Genomic DNA, 20,154 nt, shown 5'->3' on the forward strand with positions numbered 1-20,154 from the left:
CTACCAGCGGTGGTTTGCGAGTACACATGGATAGGAAATGAGATGAGATCAAATCTACATGATTCCATCTGTTCCTGGTCCTGGGTGGACGGGGTGTCAGGGTGAGTTGTTCCATTTGTTTGACCCTCATTATGTGGTGCTCATGAAATGTGCAACACATGTACCATGAAGTTATTTAGTTTCATTTTCTTGAATATACCATACTCTCCTCATTTCAAAATATATTCTAAAATATAAGGCATTTTTTGATTGTTCATAAATCTCTCATAAAATATTCGCTCCATGGTTACAAATCATAATATACGTATGGAACCGAGTTTGAATATGGATATAGGAGTGTCTATTTTATGTAATTTAAATTATGCTTTATTTGACTAAGTATAGGTCATAGCATTTTTAATAGTGACTAACACACATAGTGGCATGGCACTGCGTGCATAGAAACATTAAAAAATATTAAGCGCTAATATACGTTGTTATGTTTTTAACAAATGGATGGGTGCAAAGCTCGAGACCCCATTCAATGGAGCCGTCTATGGACAACGATTGTTTAAACATGGTCGTACATATACTGACATGCGATGATGTCTTATTATTGATAGACCCTCTTGTACACTTCATGCATCTATAGTTTTGTGTAGGTTATCAGAATTATATTATATAGTCATTAGTATCAACATGTTTCTAAACATTTGTACTGCTCTGTCCGCCATGTTAGATTCAACATGAGATCATACATTGGCAACATTGTTTCATAGTTGGACTGGGGTAGAAAACAACATTTCATCATGCAACATTATCATTATTTTATGGTTTCTAATATCCACCTCTCGCAGATTTTGCCTCCATATACATTCTTTAACCACTTTATCAACAACATGTGTACCTTATATGGCTTGGGCCATCCTGCTACATCGCAATCATTAGAGATTATAATTCTTAGAGTTGCATTGAAATTATTGAGATTTTCTAGGGATTTCAGTGAAGCACTCGAAATAGCTCAACCCGGCTGGAATTCTAATAAATATATTTGGCAACGTATATTACCCGCTGGTTTTCCAACAAGCACAACAAGTAATTTATATATTTTTATCATCATAACGTTCAAGATACAAGCATTTATTTTATTGTCACTATATTCAAGATAATAATTTATTAATTTGCAAGGATGTGTCCAATTATTTTCTTTTGATTTTGTGCTCCCCTAGAAAGGTAAAGAATTGGTTCGTTCAGTTTGAACAGAGATAATTCTATGTTGCACATTCTTTGCATCTTCCACGTGAATTCATGGTAACTATGTGTATATTGTTTTGTAGAAGGTGGTTATGAGTTGAAAAAGAAATTTTTATTATACCTGCTCAAATACCATGGGAATGAAGCTAAAGAACACTTTCCTGAAGCACATCAAATACATCGTTGAAGAACATTTTGGCATGCTTTGTGTTATACTCCCTCCGCTCCTTGATATAGGGTGTATAGATTTTTGAGAAAAAAATCTGAAATATAAGGTGTATTACATTGCACCACTTGTTAGGATAATTTTTTTTAGAGATCTGATTACATTTCCTTATATTAGGCAAGGTCTTCTGTTTTCTCATGTCAATTAGTCAGGTGAAATCTCGCTCAAAAGTTGTGAAATTTTCCCTACACGTGCGTTCTTTAATTTTCGTGCCAAAAACTATACACCCTATATTTAGAAATGGAGGGAGTATGTAATCAGGAAAATGTAAAAAGCCACGGGCATTCTATTAGTACAAATAATTTTCCTGAAAAACAATATAAAACAGAAGAAAGAGCACCAAAAATCCGACCTGCCGGATTCGACCAGCGACCTAAGGATTTATCTGCAACTACTACAGTCCTCCGCTCTACCAACTGAGCTAAGGTCGGTTTGTGTTCCGATCATCTGTAAAACTTTAATTAACTTGGAAAGCGCTTCAATATCACACCATCGTTCCATGCATTTCCCTTATTCTGCATTTCACTGTGACACCGCAGACATCGCCGGGCTTCCTCTTGTTCAACGCTAGACTTTTATTTCAACGCTAACCACTGCAGTTTTGTTAGTTCTGAATCTACATTTTCGGTGTCATCTTTTTGACCTTGCCGGCCCTATCTTTTCCAGAGTAGTAAAGCAAAAGGTTTCTGCTCGCACATGACACAGGGGACATACTCGCGCATCTCACAGTCCCCGGAGCCATCTCTTTTACTTTATTAAGCTGACAACTATATAATTGGTTATTGATGTTAGCTGGAGGTCATCTGTATGGTTATCAACTGCGAACCAGGGCTTTGCACACGTGACCTGCGAGTATATCCCTTCCCTCGGTATTTTAATGAAGTACTATGCATGCCATTTATAGATGGCTGCTCGAATTTCTGCTGTAAATTCCCACCGTGAGCACCAGAATGATACTAGTAACAATGTTAGTTTCCGAACAATGCTCTCTTACATTAATAGTAAACTTTTTTCATTCAACAAATGAAAGAATTTCATCTCAACGCCTCTACAGGCACACAGATTAACATCAGCACGCGCGTGGAAGGTGGAACACTCTCCACACAGCAACAACGCCACCGCAACTATAACTACACACACACCATCATGGTCCTACACGTACGAGCCTACCCCAAGGTGGAGCAGGCGGACGTGTCGGGGTCGACGAGCGCCGGGACCAGGTACTTCCGGCCGTGGGCTCCGTTCGCGTTGAAGCTGGCGCCGGTGGCCGGGTCCACGAGCAGCGAGCCGGCGTAGCCGGGGTACGCCCCCTTGCCGTACACCCCGGCGCACGCCGTGGCGGCCTCCAGCGGCGCCTCGGCGGGGCCCTGGAAGAAGCCGTTGCCGAAGGGGTTGGTTACGGTGCCGACGATCATGGACGCGAGGGACACCACCATGCCGTCGACGCCGACGTCGCCGTTGGGCGGCGCGAGGGGCGCCGTCTGCGGGCCGTACTGCGGCTGGTGGAACGGCCACGCGCACTGCCCGGCGCACTGCGTCGCCGGGTTGCCCACCCACACGTACGCGAACCGCCCCGCACGGGACCGCGGGGACGCGCCGTGGGAGCCGCAGCGGCTCATGCAGAAGCCGTCGACGGCCACGTCGTCGGCCGTGAGCACCACGTTGATGGCGCGGCTGGGCCCGCCGCGCGCCGCGAGCCGGACGAGGTCCCGCTCCCGGATGTGCTTGCCGAGGGAGTAGGACCGGTCGAAGACGTGGGAGCCGAGGGCCAGCGCCGGGAAGCGGGCCTTGGAGCTGGCGTAGTACTTCTGCGCCGTCTTGAACCAGGTGGCCACGGACGGCTCCGGCTGCGGGGCCGGCGCCGGGGACGCGGAGGCGAGCGACGAGACGAAGTCGGTGACGATGGCGCGCTGCGGCGCGGAGAAGTTGCCGTACCAGACGAGGTTGACGGCGATGCGGCCGGAGAGGAGCGCGCCCTTGTGGTACTTCATGGTGATGGGCTGCTCCTGCACCAGCGCCTGCAGCCTCCTCGTGGCCCCGCAGGACTGCAGCAGCATTGCGCACACCACGAGCGCCACCGCCATGGAACCGAAGGACGCCATTGCCGCAGCTCTGAGGCGGTGGGTCTCTCCTCGTCTTGCCTAGGATGCTCTGTATCAGCTCGTGAGCCGGTGATGGACTGGTGGGGAGTGAGCTCGGGTTTTATAGAGGGAGAGACAGTGGAGCACCGCAAAGGTGGTGGGCATGGTACCGAGGGACGGGGCACCGCGTGACGTATGAATGAGGGGCGCCGCTGGCTTCTTTCTTTCTGCGGCCAAAGTAAAGACGGGGGCGTCCTTGGCCCGAACGGTCACTGACAGCTGGCTTTTCGCGTGCTCCTGCGCGCGCCCAGCTGTGGCCGCGAGGCCGAATGACCCTTTTGCCCCGTCGCTTTGTCCCTCGGGGACAGTTGCGTGAGCGCGCCCGCGCGCGACGCCGCGGGGGCAGTTCGGTGATCGCGGCCGGACGGGGTAAAGTGGGGGCTGCGGGAGTGGGTAAAAGCAGGGGTTGGCTTATCGAGGCGTTTGAAAGCTGCTTCGCTCGCTCGGCTGGGCAGCACGGGAACGGGAAGGAATACGAACGTTGGGTGCGGGCCGGGCCGGGCCGGGCTGGGCCGCTCCAGCTTTTCTGAAGTACGTTGCGGGGTCACTCGCGGGCTGCTTCCTGGATCCGGTGTAGGCAGGCACAGTGCACTGGGGGTACTTCGGTACTGTCGGAGCACAGTATAGCAGGTTTGTCCGTCGCGGCTGCCTTTGCCACTGGCGTTGGGCTGGCGCTTGGTGGAATGTGGTTGGCAAAAGAAGCGAGACGAGACCGTCGAACAGTGCTCCTTATGTTAACCCATGGCCATCTGCACGGAAATGGTGGATCGGGCGGAGCAGCTGGCCGTCGATCTGCTTCAGCGACGAGATCTGGCAGGTCTCATGCACTTCTTTTTTTTAGTAAAAGGTCTCACAGCACTTCAGAAATGCATTTACCGCGTTGGTCTTTTCAGTTCTCAGGCCCTACTAGCAAATAGTGGGTTAGAGGGTATGACGACCCAGTAAAGCTGATGGGCGAGTTAAGGCCGCCCCAGTCTCCCGTGTCCTCCCGGATCCTCGCTGCGCGTATTATCATTAGCCTGCTAGGCCCATCTTGGTAGGGCACCGCCCAAGCGAGCGAAAGTGCAGGACCCACTGGCCGGCCCATCTCCGTAGGGCGCGATCCGCACGTTTTAATGCGCGCGATAGGGCGCCATCCCATCCTCATCCGATCCGACGTGTTGTTTCCGGCGTCGCCTAGAGATCTGCGTAGCGTAGCGTACGGCTAGCCGCCAGCTGGTGGTGAAGCGGCTAGGCGCGTCGCCGGCCGGACTGGCCCCACGTACTACGCCTCACGACGCGCTCGTGAGTGAATCCGCCCGCTCACTGCTCGTCGAGCACCAGCACCAGCAGCCGCTGCCGGACAGACGGCCGCCCGCCAGGCGCCAGCCGTGCAGCCGGAGGGACACGCGTGCGCACGTACGTGGACGCGCAGGCCTACCTGTCAGAAGGGCCTCGTGGGCGCCCGTGGGCCGTTGGATCCATCTGTGGCCTAGTGAGTGAGTGTGGGAGTACGTGCGTGCGTGCGTGCATGTCGACAGATCGTGCCCTCTCGATCGACAAATATTTTGTCTTCCCCTTAAAAAAAAGACAAATATCGTGTGCCCACTCATCAACAATGATGATAAAATCCTGTTTTCACTCGCATTTTGGCGTACGTGTCTGCCGAACACAGCAGGAGCGGCAGCAGCTCTCGTGTTCCTTTCGAGCGAATGATTCAGGCCAGCTGGGCGACGCCGACGACGCCTTGGCATCTTCTGCTCCAGGAACGTTCGGCCAGCCATCATCATGAGCGACCTTGTGGACGGTTCGGCGATTGTAGCTCCGCATGGCCTCGTTGCCACACCGGCCACCGGCAACGCGCGCGGCGTCTTCCCGTTTCCTCGCACGGCGGGCGGCCAGCCACTAGCCAGCTCAATGGCATTCGGCGGTTTGGCAGGCTGCTGACAACGCCACAGTACCGTCGTATCGCCGCTCATGGTGTTTCCCTTGTTTTCGCCCGCCTCGGCGCGATCTCAGTCGGGTCGGCGCCGCGCCGTTCCAAAAGAGGAGGAAAAGATCGCGTGGGCACCCGTAACGGTTACACTCGTAGTACAATCTAGTATCCCAACTTTCTCCGGCATTCAAGTGGCAATGATCTGGATATATAATCTCCTACAGCTCCGTTAGTGTTAGGAGCACCTAACCGTGCACAATGATGGCGTGCTACCGTTTTACAGTCAGGAACAGTCTAGCAGCGCGTTAAGCTCGCGCCCAGTACGGGTCACTACTCCCGGGGGTAGTACTACTACTGAACATCCATAGCTCACCCTGGAAACTGCACCGTTTTACTGTGCAAAGTACTGACTTACTACACCAGTAAAAACACGGGTGATGTGGCTGTGGCTGATCGTACCTGACGAGTACTTACTTGATCATTACCCATGGTAGGTATGTAATTATACCAGCCGGTCGGAAACAGGCCAGTGAATACGGAGTAACGACGCGTATGATGATGCCCATAGTTATGTACGCGTACGTACCACGTCCGGCCGCGCATACGGCACAGGTATGCAGTGGCGCTGCTGCTACGTCCGTCCATCCATCCTTAATGCAAGGACAGGGATTGGGCGCCCAGGCTGTCGCCTCGTAGGACGTCTCTGTGGCCACATTAAACCGGCTGCCCGCGCTGCGCCGTGTCTCTCGCGTGTCTCCCCTGTCCTGTAGCTCCCGCACGCGTGATCTTTATCTGCGTGGGATGCACTTGGACTTGCGTCGCGCACGACTGCATCGGATGCTCGTAGAGAGTAAAATAACGAGTAGTAGTACAAAGCATGTTGATTTGTGAAATGGTCTGCCGCTGAATGTGGGTGCCGCTAGCTTTTGCTGCTTGTAGTCCTACAGACGCTGGAGTGGTTTTGCAGGTTTTTTACTCGCTAGGGACCGGATAGGCATGGGGACGCCGCATTCCACGGGCTTTGGCTAGTGTTTTAGTTTAGTTTTGTAGCAATAGCAATGCATATTTTAGTAGTATAAGATAATCCACCCGGGTTAATTTGGTTTACAGACGGCCGCCCGATTGTCAACGCCAATCCTCAGACCTTAAGAAGATCTGATGGGTGTTTTGGTTAGACACCTGGAGAGAGCACTTCGTTCTAGCAAGAACGTTTTTGTTCCGAAACTGTGTGTGTCATCCGCAACCTTGGCTGGTAACAATTGTTTTGCGCACCTTATTGTGCCCATGCCATGGGTGAGTCGACGATCAAACACATTGGCTGAAATAATGCTCTCTCCTGTTACAATTTACTTCAGTTGTTAAACTTTTAAGGTTGCCTAAGTTTATGGAAAAACATGTTATCATCAACAACATCAACTTAGTGAACTTAGTTTTATTAGATTCACTGTATGATATATTTTCATGTTTTATAAAAATAAGGGAAAAGATATAGAGAAGGACAACCCATTTTATTCCCCCAAAAAAATTCCGCTAGAAGGAGGGCTTGAACCTCCGACCTTGTGGTTAACAGCCACACGCTCTAGCCAACTGAGCTATTCCAGCTTTGTGATAATATTTGCATTTGATATTATAGACATTAGCATATTTCTTAGAACATTTACAGTCGAATCATTCAAACCACCTCTCATACACCCGCAGACGTGCCCGATCGGTGACCGAACAGGAGAGAGAAGGAAAAAAAAGACCCAACCGGACTCCTCATATCATCTCTATATGTCCGGGCTGTCCGCGAACCCTCATATCCATCCCAGATTTAGGGAGGATATGAGGGCTCGCGGACGCGCCCAGTCAGTCCGTCGCGTAGGACGCGACCCTACCTGGGACAACCTTTTTTCTTTCTTCATTCATTATTTTCATTCTCTCTTTTTTATCTTCACCAATCATGTGCAAGTAACCGGACATTTGAGGAAGAAAATGAGGATTGTGGTTGCGCGGACAGACAAATAGGGGCTCAAAACGGACACGCCCCTCACTGATCGGACGCGTCCACGGATGTTTGAGGGGTCGAATTAGAGGTATGTGCTTGTAGCTCTTATATATCCGGTTTGACTTGGACAAAATTAAAATTTCAAGTAATTTGAAACAAAAGATGTAGTTATGTGTTTTCGTAGGCACAATCCATAGTGGCCTTAGAGGCACAGACATCTAGACCGAGCCAGGGACAACATTCAACCAAATGTGGGGACGGGTCAAAAGCATGTGATGTCAATGGAGGTGGAGCCGATAGAGGAGACCACGTCGGACTGGTCAAGCCTAGGGTTGTTTTCCATCCACTGGATTGCGAGAGTTTATATGGAAGCTCCGTGTTTCAGGCTTTCAACCAACTTTTGGCTCTGGTTCCTTTATATATTGGAAGCTTCCTCCTTACAGTGCATGTCAAAGCTCGTGCCATCTACGCGAGAGTGGGGGGATCAGCACGGAAGCCTTGGGCTAGGAATGGAATGGACTTTAACTGCAAGACTGATCTAGTTGTTAAAACGTTAGTAAAATCTTCAACAGATACATATTAGATCTTAGGGCTGCGACAATTCAAACCATGACAGAGTGAGTAAGATCCAAGTTGACGCCCAAATACTAAGGGACAAGGAGCATAACAAAGGAGGCTAGGTGGGAGATAAGTGTAGGTACATCTACTACCCACTGAGTGTCTTGGAGATTGTTGAACAAAACAATTGAGAGACTAATGTGTATGCTAGTGTGCAAAGAGTAAAAATGGTACTTTGAATTATTGATAAGTTTGCTAAAACTTTTGAGAATATTGCGAGCGTTGTAGAGAAGATTGCTACATCTTTACAGAAGATTGTCAAGCTATTGAGAAGTATGCTATTGAGCAGATTGGGTATCAAAGATGGCCCCTAAAAAATGTTGTTGAGAGCGATTGGTTCGGTATCTTGTCCGAGGAACAATTGACTGCGGAAGAAGAATGAAGACAACAAGAAGGCGTAGTTCTTTCTCTTTGTTTCAATTATTTCATTTGAGTCATAGGGCAAATCATACTATTAGGGGGTCCAAATTAGTCCACGTTTAGGTCTTTATTGAATACACAATCATAAACCTATCTCCGAGTAAAGTCAAGAGAAATATCTTTGTGCGTCACGTTTTTCTTCAAAGTCAAAGATGAGGTTCTTCTAGACCGCGAGTGAAAATCAAGGGCAGTTGAGTCAGCTTTACTTGTACCTCAAGTAAATTTGCCACGTGAGTTTGAAATCAGATCATTGGACACGTGTTGGTTGACCGTTGCGAGGCACATGCCTTGATTGGTCATCTCACACCTCAGGATTGCTTTGGCTATAAATAGCCACCCAACCCCCAACCTTCACTGGTTGGCTGCTCGCTGAATTGACAAGAGTTTGTCAAAGCAGTCCCTCTTTTGAGAGATTTCACCGAGAGAAAACCCATAACTTGAATCAGATATACCTAAGAGAGTGATCAGAAGTAACTTATTTATCTCAACGTGCAAGCATATGCCACATCATCATACAATTATGGATGGGATAAGGCCCACCTCAACATGCAACCTTGCATGGGAAAAGACCCAATACCAAATGCAACCATGCGTTCAATTAATATTTTACAATTATACATAATAATAATAATAAGTCATATGTATTTTTAATTTAGCTTCACGCGTTATCAGTATAAATATTTATATTCCACACAATCAAATCCCATTCAAATGTATTTCAACCGATTCCTGCAGCAATGCGTGAGATACCATGCAGTTTAGTTAAGTGATTGAGCATCACACAAAACTAAGTTGATACGAAATGGTGACCTATTACTCTTTGTGAGCTGCACACCCGCTAGATGGATAGGTGTCGATCTGAGTAACCAAGTGTGATTGTGGTTTCCTGAGGACTTTCTTTGTGAAAGTTTGGAGTTTGCCTTGAGTATTCTATCAAAAGTAAATCAACTGAAGTTTGAGGAACTGCACGTTGAAGAGAATATGATGGAGAGAGATTTTCTCATGTCTTCAATCACCTGTCCCCCCAACTAGGCATAGCACTTTGGCAGATGTGTGAACTGGCTGAACAAATTACTTGTCGCCATTGATCAACATTGGTTCTTTCTTAGCTAGCATTCCTTTCGGTACTTGTCTTGTTTGAGTTTTTGCTCTCCGTGATTGTTATCTATGATTAGTTCTTTACAAATGAGTACGTTCACATTTTTTTCATCTATGACTACTTAGTTATCCTTCTCGCATCTATCCGTATATATTTCTCCCGATAGCTGGAACTAGTTTTTCTTCCAAGGGAAAAACATGCTGCATGTGCATCACCAAGTGCTCTAGACGCCTCCTATGCACCACAAAGGGAAAAAGGTACTACATGTGCAGCAACACGGGTTCATGTTGCCTCATACGCAACACTAAGGTCTCCTACTTCGTCCCCTACAACAAGATACAAAGCAACCGCCTATTCTCCAAGACTCATGTCTCATGCTTTGACTGTACACCACGATAAAAAGTTGTTGTCACTTCTACAACACTCAGGCCTCCCGTAGCACCAAGGGAAAGTCATTTGTTTGCTCCCATAGCAACTTTTGATGTTGCAGATGGTTAGGGCCCTGCAAATAGGTTGAGAAAGGCAACATCAAAGATGGTTGTTCACGTGACAATAAGTTTTATGGTAATTATATGCTTGAAAATAATAGTTGAACTATTGAGTATTTTTGTGCCTCTGAACTGTGTGAACTATGTGGTTTGCGTGAGATGAACTGTGTGCTATTTGACAGTGTGAACAGTGTGGTATGTGCTTGATGAATTATGTTGGTGTGTGCGTGTGAACTATGAGATTAAGATAATTAGGTAATGGTTGGTTGAAGTACTAGTTTATTTGTTACATCATCTCGATGATATGTCTTGATGATGTCGATAATGTGATATTGATGATGTTGGGGAACGTAGTAATTTCAAAAAAAAAAAATCCTACGCACACGCAAGATCATAGTGATGCATAGCAACGAGAGGGGAGAGTGTGTCCACGTACCCTCGTAGACCGAAAGCGGAAGCGTTAGCACAACATGGTTGATGTAGTCGTACGTCTTCACGATCCGACCGATCAAGTACCGAACGTACGGCACCTCCAAGTTCAGCACAAACTCCGATCCAGCGGAGTGTTGAGGGAGAGTTTCGTCAACACGATGGCGTGGTGACGATGATGATGTTCTACCGACGCAGGGCTTCGCCTAAGCACCTCTACAGTATTATCGAGGTGGACTATGATGGAGGGGGGCACCGCACACGGCTAAAAGATCAAATCAATTGTTGTGTCTATGGGGTGCCCCCTACCCCCGTATATAAAGGAGCAATGGGGGAGGTGCGGCCGGCCAGGAGGAGGCGCGCCAGGAGGAGTCCTACTCCCACCGTTCCTTGTTGGATCATGAGAAGGGGGAAAGAGGAGGGAGAGAGGAAGGAAGGGGGGCGCCGCCCCCCTCTCCTTGTCCTATTCGGACTAGAGGGGGAGGGGCGCGCGGCCCTGCCCTAGCCGCCTCTCCTCTTCTCCACTATGGCTCACTATGGCCCATTAAGCCCCCGGGGGGTTTTGGTTACCCCTCGGTACTCCGGTAAAATCCCGATTTCACCCGGAACATTTCCGATATCCAAATATAGGTTTCCAATATATCAATCTTCATGTCTCGACCATTTCGAGACTCCTTGTCATGTCCGTGATCACATTCGGGACTCCGAACAACCTTCGGTACATCAAAACTCAAAAACTCATAATATAACCGTCATCGAAACTTTAAGCGTGCGGACCCTATGGGTTCGAGAACTATGTAAACATGACCGAGACATGTCTCCGGTCAATAACCAATAGCGGAACCTAGATGCCCATATTGGCTCCTACATATTCTACGAAGATCTTTATCGGTCAGACCGCATAACAACATACGTTGTTCCCTTTGTCATCGGTATGTTACTTGCCCGAGATTCGATCGTCGGTATCTCAATACCTAGTTCAATCTTGTTACCGGCAAGTCTCTTTACTCGTTCCGTAATACATCATCCCGCAACTAAATCATTAGTTGCAATGCTTGCAAGGCTTTAAGTGATGTGCATTACCGAGTGTGCCCAGAGATACCTCTCCGACAATCGGAGTGAAAAATCCTAATCTCAAAATACGCCAACCCAACAAGTACCTTCGGAGACACCTATAGAGCACCTTTATAATCACCCAGTTACGTTGTGATGTTCGGTAGCACACAAAGTGTTCCTCTGGTAAATGGGAGTTGCATAATCTCATAGTCATAGGAACATGTATAAGTCATGAAGAAAGCAATAGCAACATACTAAACGATCGAGTGCTAAGCTAACGGAACGGGTCAAGTCAATCACATCATTCTCCTAATGATGTGATCCCGTTAATCAAATGACAACTCATGTCTATGGCTAGGAAACATAACCATCTTTGATCAACGAGCTAGTCAAGTAGAGGCATACTAGTGACACTCTGTTTATCTATGTATTCACACAAGTATTATGTTTCCGGTTAATACAATTCTAGCATGAATAATAAAAATTTATCATGATATAAGGAAATAAATAATAACTGTATTATTGCCTCTAGGGCATATTTCCTTAAGTCTCCCACTTGCACTCGAGTCAATAATCTAGATTACACAATAATGATTCTAACACCCATGGAGTCTTGGTGTTGATCATGTTTTGCTCATGGAAGAGGCTTAGTCAACGGGTCTTCTAAAGGAAATATGCCCTAGAGGCAATAATAAAGTTATTATTTATTTCCTTATTTCATGATAAATGTTTATTATTCATGCTAGAATTGTATTAACCGGGAACATAATACATGTGTGAATACATAGACAAACAGAGTGTCACTAGTATGCCTCTACTTGACTAGCTCGTTAATCAAAGATGGTTATGTTTCCTAACCATAGACAAAGAGTTGTTATTTGATTACGGGATCACATCATTAGGAGAATGATGTGATTGACTTGACCCATTCCGTTAGCTTAGCACTCGATCGTTTAGTATGTTGCTATTGCTTTCTTCATGACTTATACATGTTCCTATGACTACGAGATTATGCAACTCCCGTTTACCGGAGGAACATTTTGTGTGCTACCAAACGTCACAATGTAACTGGGTGATTATAAAGGAGCTCTACAGGTGTCTCCAAAGGTACATGTTGGGTTGGCGTATTTCAAGATTAGGATTTGTCACTCCGATTGTCGGAGAGGTATCTCTGGGCCCTCTCGGTAATGCACATCATATAAGCCTTGCAAGCATTGCAAGTAATGATTTAGTTGCGAGATGATGTATTACAGAACGAGTAAAGAGACTTGCCGATAACGAGATTGAACTAGGTATTGAGATACCGACGATCGAATCTTGGGCAAGTAACATACCGATGACAAAGGGAACAACGTATGTTGTTATGCGGTCTGACCGATAAAGATCTTCGTAGAATATGTAGGAGCCAATATGAGCATCCAGGTTCCGCTATTGGTTATTGACCGGAGACGTGTCTCGGTCATGTCTACATTGTTCTCGAACCCGTAGGGTCCGCACGCTTAAGGTTTCGATGACAGTTATATTATGAGTTTATGAGTTTTGATGTACCGAAGGAGTTCGGAGTCCCGGATGAGATCGGGGACATGACGAGGAGTCTCGAAATGGTCGAGACGTAAATATCGATATATTGGATGACTATATTCGGACATCGGAAAGGTTCCGAGTGGTTCGGGTATTTTTCGGAGTACCGGGGAGTTACGGGAATACGGGGAAGAAGTATATGGGCCTTACTGGGCTTTAGGGGAGAGGGAGAGGCAGGCCGCATGCCCCCCCATTGACTAGTCCGAATTGGACTAGGGGGAGGGGCGGCGCCCCCTCCTTCCTTCTCTTCCCTCTTCCCCTTCCTTGTCTCCTACTCCTACTACATGGAAGGACTCCTAGTTGGACTAGGAAAGGGGGAATCCTACTCCTGGTGGGAATAGGACTCCCCTAGGGCGCGCCATAGAGAGGGCTGGCCCTCCCCTCCTCCACTCCTTTATATACGGGGGCAGGGGGCACCCCATAGACACACAAGTTGATCTTCGTGATCGTTCTCTTAGCCGTGTGCGGTGCCCCCCTCCACCATACTCCTCGATAATATTGTAGCGGTGCTTAGGCGAAGCCCTGCGACGGTAGAACATCAAGATCGTCACCACGCCGTCGTGCTGACGGAACTCTTCCCCGACACTTTGCTGGATCGGAGTCCGGGGATCGTCGTCGAGCTGAACGTGTGCTTGAACTCGGAGGTGCCGTAGTTTCGGTGCTTGATCGGTCGGGCCGTGAAGACGTACGACTACATCAACCGCGTTTTCATAACGCTTCCGCTGTCGGTGTACGAGGGTACGTAGACAACACTCTCCCCTCTCGTTGCTATGCATCACCATGATCTTGTGTGTGCGTAGGAATTTTTTTAAAATTACTACGTTCACCAACAGTGGTATCAGAGCCTAGGTTTTATGTGTTGATGTTATATGCACGAGTAGAACACAAGTGAATTGTGGGAAATATAAGTCATACTGCTTACCAGCATGTCATACTTTGGTTCGGCGGTATTGTTGGATGAAGCGGCCCGGACCGAAATTACGCGTACGCTTATGCGAGACTAGTTCTACCGATGTGCTTTGCACACAGGTGGCTGGCGGGTGTCAGTTTCTCCAACTTTAGTTGAACCAAGTGTGGCTACGCCCGGTCCTTGCGAAGGTTAAAACTGCACCAACTTGACAAACTATCGTTGTGGTTTTGATGCATAGGTAAGATTGGTTCTTACTTTAAGCCCGTAGCAGCCACGTAAAACTTGCAACAACAAAGTAGAGGACGTCTAACTTGTTTTTGCAGGGCATGTTGTGATGTGATATGGTCAAGACATGATGCTAAATTTTTTTGTATGAGATGATTATGTTTTGTAACCAAGTTATCGGCAACTGGCAGGAGCCATATGGTTGTCGCTTTATTGTATGCAATGCAATTGCGCTGTAATGCTTTACTTTATCACTAAGCGGTTTGGATCATGGTTTAGTTGATTTGGATCACGTGATCACTTAGAGGATTAGAGGGATGTCTATCTAAGTGGGAGTTCTTAAGTAATATGATTAATTGAACTTAAATTTATTATGAACTTAGTCCTGGTAGTATTTTGCAAATTATGTTGTAGATCAATAGCTCGTGTTGTTGCTTTCATATGTTTATTTTGATATGTTCCTAGAGAAAATTGTGTTGAAATATATTAGTAGCAATGATGCGGATTGGATCCGTGATCTGAGGTTTATCCTCATTGTTGCACAGAAGAATTATGTCCTTGATGCACCGCTAGGTGACAGACCTATTGCAGGAGCAGATGCAGACGTTATGAACGTTTGGCTAGCTCAATATGATGACTACTTGATAGTTTAGTGCACCATGCTTAACGGCTTAGAATTGGGACTTCAAAGACGTTTTGAACGTCATGGACCATATGAGATGTTCCAGGAGTTGAACTTAATATTTCAAGCAAATACCCGAGTTGAGAGATATGAAGTCTCCAACAAGTTCTATAGCTAAAAGATGGAGGAGAATCGCTCAACTAGTGAGCATGTGCTCAGATTGTCTGGGTACTACAATCGCTTGAATCAAGTGGGAGTTAATCTTCCAGATAAAATAGTGATTGACAGAATTCTCTACTCACCATCATCAAGTTAGTAGAACTTCGTGATGAACTATGATATGCAATGGATAACAGAAACGATTCCCAAGCTCTTCGTAATGCTGAAATTGACGAAGGTAGAAATCAAGAAAAACATCAAGTGTTGATGGTTGACGAGACCACTAGTTTCAAGAAAAGGGCAATGGAAAAAAGGGGAACTTCAAGAAGAACAGCAAGCAAGTTGCTGCTCAAGTGAAGAAGCCCAAGTCTGGTCCTAAGCCTGAGACTAAGTGCTTCTACTGCAAAGGGACTGGTCACTGGAAGCGGAACTACCCCAAGTGATTGGCGGATAAGAAGGATGGCAAAGTGAACATAAGTATATTTGATATACATGTTATTGATATGTACTTTACTAGTGTTTATAGCAACCCCTCAGTATTTGATACTAGTTCAGTTGCTAAGATTAGTAACTTGAAACGGGAGTTGCAGAATAAACAGAGACTAGTTAAGGGTGAAGTGACGATGTGTGTTGGAAGTGGTTCCAAGATTGACATGATCATCATCGCACACTCCCTATACTTTCGGGATTAGTGTTGAACCTAAATAAGTGTTATTTGGTGTTTGCGTTGAGCATAAATATGAATTGATCATGTTTATTGCAATACGGTTATTCATTTAAGTAAGAGAATAAATTGTTGTTCTGTTTACATGAATAAAACCTTATATGGTTACACTCCCAATGAAAATGGTTCGTTGGATCTCAATCGTAGTGATACACATATTCATAATATTGAAACCAAAAGATGCAAAGTTAATAATGATAGTGCAACTTATTTGTGGCACTGCCGTTTAGGTCATATTGGTGTAAATCGCATAAAGAAACTCCATGCTGATGGGTTTTTGGAATCACTTGATTATGAATCACTTGATGCTTGCGAATCATGCCTCATAGGCAAGATGACTAAAACGCCGTTCTCCGGAACAATGGAGCGAGCAATTGACTTATTGGAAATAAAACATACTGATGTATGCGATCCGATGAGTGTTGAGGCTCGCGGTGGGTATCCTTATTTTCTGACCTTCACAGATGATTTAAATAGATATGGGTATATCTACTTGATGAAACATAAGTCTGAAACATTTGAACAGTTCAAAGAATTTCAGAGTGAAGTGGAAAATCATCATGACAAGAAGATAAGGTTTCCACGATCTGATCGCGGAGACGAATATTTGAGTTACGAGTTTGGTCTTCAATTAAAACAATGTGGAATAGTTTCACAAATTCATGCCACCTGGAACACCACAACATAATGGTGTGTCCGAACGTCATAACATATTTTATTGGATATAGTGCAATCTATGATGTTTCTTACTGATTTACCACTATAGTTTTGGGGTTATGCATTAGAGACAACTGCATTCACGTTAAAAAGGGCACCATCTAAATCCCTTGAGACGGCACCTTATGAACTGTGGTTTGGCAAGAAACCAAAGTTGCCGTTTCTTAAAGTTTGGGGTTGCGATGCCTATATGAAAAAGTTTCATCCTAATAAGCTCAAACCCAAATCGGAGAAGTGCGTCTTCATAGGATACCCAAAAGAAAATGTTGGGTACACCTTCTATCACAGACCCGAAGGCAAGATATTCGTTGCTGAGAATGGATCCTTTCCAGAGAAGGAGTTTCTCTCGAAAGAAGTGAGTGGGAGGAAAGTAGAAAACTTGATAAGGTAATTGTACCTTCTCACTTATTGGAAAGTAGTTCATCACAGAAATCTGTTCTTGTGACTAGTACACCAATTAGTGAGGAAGCTAATGATGATGATCATGTAACTTTAGATCAAGTTACTACCGAATCTCGTCGGCAAACCAGAGTGAGATCCGCACCAGAGTGGTACGGTAATCCTGTTCTGGAAGTCATGTTACTAGACCATGACGAACTTGCGAACTATGAGGAAGCGATGATGAGCCCAGATTCCGCGAAATGGTTTGAGACCATGAAATCTGAGATATGATCCATGTATGAGAACAAAGTATGGACTTTGATGGATTTGCCCGATGATCGGCAAGCCATAGAAAATAAATGGATCTTCAAGAGGAAGACGGACGTTGATAGTAGTGTTACTATCTACAAAGTTAGAATTGTCGCAAAAGGTTTTCGACAAGTTCAAGGTGTTGACTACGATGAGAATTTCTCACTCGTATCTATGCTTAAGTCTGTCTGAATCATGTTAGCAATTGCCGCATTTTATGAAATCTGGCAAATGGATAAACAAAACTGCATTCCTTAATGGCTTTATTAAAGAAGAGTTGTATACGATGCAACTAGAAGGTTTTGTCGATCCTAAAGGTGTTAACTAAATATGCAAGCTCCAGCGATCCATCTATGGACTGGTGCAAGCATCTCGGAGTTGGAATATACGCTTTGATAAGTTGATCAAAGCATATAGTTTTATACAGACTTGCGGTGAAGCCTGTATTTACAAGAAAGTGAGTGGGAGCACTACAACATTCCTGATAAGTATATGTAAATGACATATTGTTGATCGGAAATAATGTAGAATTATTCTACAAAGCATAAAGGAGTGTTTGAAAGGATTTTTTCAAAGAAAACCTCGGTGAAGCTGCTTACATATTGAGCATCAAGATCTATAGAGATAGATCAAGACGCTTGATAAGTTTTTTCAATGAGTACATACCTTGACAAGATTTTGAAGTAGTTCAAAATGGAACAGTCAAAGAAAGAGTTCTTGCCTGTGTTACAAGGTGTGAAATTGAGTAAGACTCAAAACCCGACCACGGCAGAAGATAGAAAGAGAATGAAAATCATTCCCTATGCCTCAGCCATAGGTTCTATAAAGTATGCCATGCTATGTACCAGATCTATTGTATACCCTACACTGATGTTGGCAAGGTAGTACAATAGTGATCTAGGAGTAGATCACTGGACAGCGGTCAAAATTATCCTTAGTGGAATAAGGATATGTTTCTCGATTATGGAGGTGAGAAAAGGTTCGTCGTAAAGGGTTACATCGATGCAAACTTTGACACTGATCCAGATGATTCTAAGTCTCAATCTGGATGCATATTGAAAGTGGGAGCAATTAGCTAGAGTAGCTCCGTGCAAAGCATTGTTGACATAGAAATTTGCAAAATACATACGGATCTGAATATGGCAGACCCGTTGACTAAACTTCTCTCACAGGCAAAACATGATCACACCTTAGTACTCTTTGGGTGTTAATCACATAGCGATGTGAACTACATTATTGACTCTAGTAAACCTTTTGAGTGTTGGTCACATAATGATGTGAACTATTGGTGTTAAATCACATGGCAATGTGAACTAGATTATTGACTCTAGTGCAAGTGGGAGACTGAAGGAAATATGCCCTAGAGGCAATAATAAAGTTATTATTTATTTCCTTATTTCATGATAAATGTTTATTATTCATGCTAGAATTGTATTAACCGGAAACATAATACATGTGTGAATACATAGACAAACAGAGTGTCACTAGTATGCCTCTACTTGACTAGCTCGTTAATCAAAGATGGTTATGTTTCCTAACCATAGACAAAGAGTTGTTATTTGATTAACGGGATCACATCATTAGGAGAATGATGTGATTGACTTGACCCATTCCGTTAGCTTAGCACTCGATCGTTTAGTATGTTGCTATTGCTTTCTTCATGACTTATACGTGTTCCTATGACTATGAGATTATGCAACTCCCGTTTACCGGAGGAATACTTTGTGTGCTACCAAACGTCACAACGTAACTGGGTGATTATAAAGGAGCTCTACAGGTGTCTCCAAAGGTACATGTTGGGTTGGCGTATTTCGAGATTAGGATTTGTCACTCCGATTGTCGGAGAGGTATCTCTGGGCCCTCTCGGTAATGCACGTCATATAAGCCTTGCAAGCATTGCAACTAATGAGTTAGTTGTGAGATGATGTATTACGGAACGAGTAAAGAGACTTGCCGGTAACGAGATTGAACTAAGTATTGAGATACCGACGATCGAATCTCGGACAAGTAACATACCGATGACAAAGGGAACAACGTATGTTGTTATGCGGTCTAACCGATAAAGATCTTCGCAGAATATGTAGGAGCCAATATGAGCATCCATGTTCCGCTATTGGTTATTGACCGGAGACGTGTCTTGGTCATGTCTACATTGTTCTCGAACCCGTAGGGTCCGCACGCTTAAGGTTTCGATGACAGTTATATTATGAGTTTATGAGTTTTGATGTACCGAAGGAGTTCGGAGTCCCGGATGAGATCGGGGACATGACGAGGAGTCTCGAAATGGTTGAGACGTAAAGGTCGATATATTGGACGACTATATTCGGACATCGGAAAGGTTCCGAGTGGTTTGGGTATTTTTCGGAGTACCGTGGAGTTACGGGAATACGGGGAAGAAGTATATGGGCCTTACTGGGCTTTAGGGGAGAGGGAGAGGCAGGCCGCACGCCCCCCCATTGACTAGTACGAATTGGACTAGGGGGAGGGGCGGCGCCCCCTCCTTCCTTCTCTTCCCTCTTCCCCTTCCTTGTCTCCTACTCCTACTACATGGAAGGACTCCTAGTTGGACTAGGAAAGGGGGAATCCTACTCCCGGTGGGAATAGGACTCCCCTAGGGCGCGCCATAGAGAGGGCTGGCCCTCCCCTCCTCCACTCCTTTATATACGAGGGCAGGGGGCACCCCATAGACACACAAGTTGATCTTCGTGATCATTCTCTTAGCCGTGTGCGGTGCCCCCCTCCACCATACTCCTCGATAATATTGTAGCGGTGCTTAGGCGAAGCCCTGCGACGGTAGAACATCAAGATCGTCACCACGCCGTCGTGCTGACGGAACTCTTCCCCGACACTTTGCTGGATCGGAGTCCGGGGATCGTCATTGAGCTGAACGTGTGCTATGTTGGAAATATGCCCT

The 20,154-nt window shown here is 45.7% G+C and overlaps 1 protein-coding gene and 2 non-coding genes across 3 annotated transcripts; all 3 read right to left on the minus strand.

Annotated features, from left to right (window-relative positions):
* Positions 1 to 1,805: 1,805 nt before the first annotated feature.
* TRNAY-GUA lies at positions 1,806 to 1,890 on the minus strand. The gene is given in 2 exon segments: positions 1,806 to 1,840; positions 1,854 to 1,890. It is a non-coding gene; the product is annotated as a tRNA-Tyr (tRNA).
* A 541-nt stretch (positions 1,891 to 2,431) lies between these two features.
* Positions 2,432 to 3,645, minus strand: LOC125514751 (protein PHOSPHATE-INDUCED 1 homolog). Its single transcript, XM_048680103.1, has one exon. The coding sequence runs from the start codon at positions 3,559 to 3,561 to the stop codon at positions 2,626 to 2,628; it is 936 nt and encodes a 311-aa protein (XP_048536060.1). The 5' UTR covers positions 3,562 to 3,645; the 3' UTR covers positions 2,432 to 2,625.
* Positions 3,646 to 7,043: 3,398 nt separating this feature from the next.
* TRNAN-GUU lies at positions 7,044 to 7,117 on the minus strand. Its single transcript has one exon. It is a non-coding gene; the product is annotated as a tRNA-Asn (tRNA).
* Positions 7,118 to 20,154: the final 13,037 nt, after the last annotated feature.

Source organism: Triticum urartu, chromosome 6 (genome assembly GCF_003073215.2).
Source record: "Triticum urartu cultivar G1812 chromosome 6, Tu2.1, whole genome shotgun sequence".
Classification (NCBI taxonomy): Eukaryota; Viridiplantae; Streptophyta; class Magnoliopsida; order Poales; family Poaceae; genus Triticum; species Triticum urartu.

Coding starts and splice junctions, on each gene's coding strand:
- LOC125514751 (XM_048680103.1), bottom strand. CDS start 3,561: ATGGCGTCCTTCGGTTCCATGGCGGTGGCGCTCGTGGTGTGCGCAATG.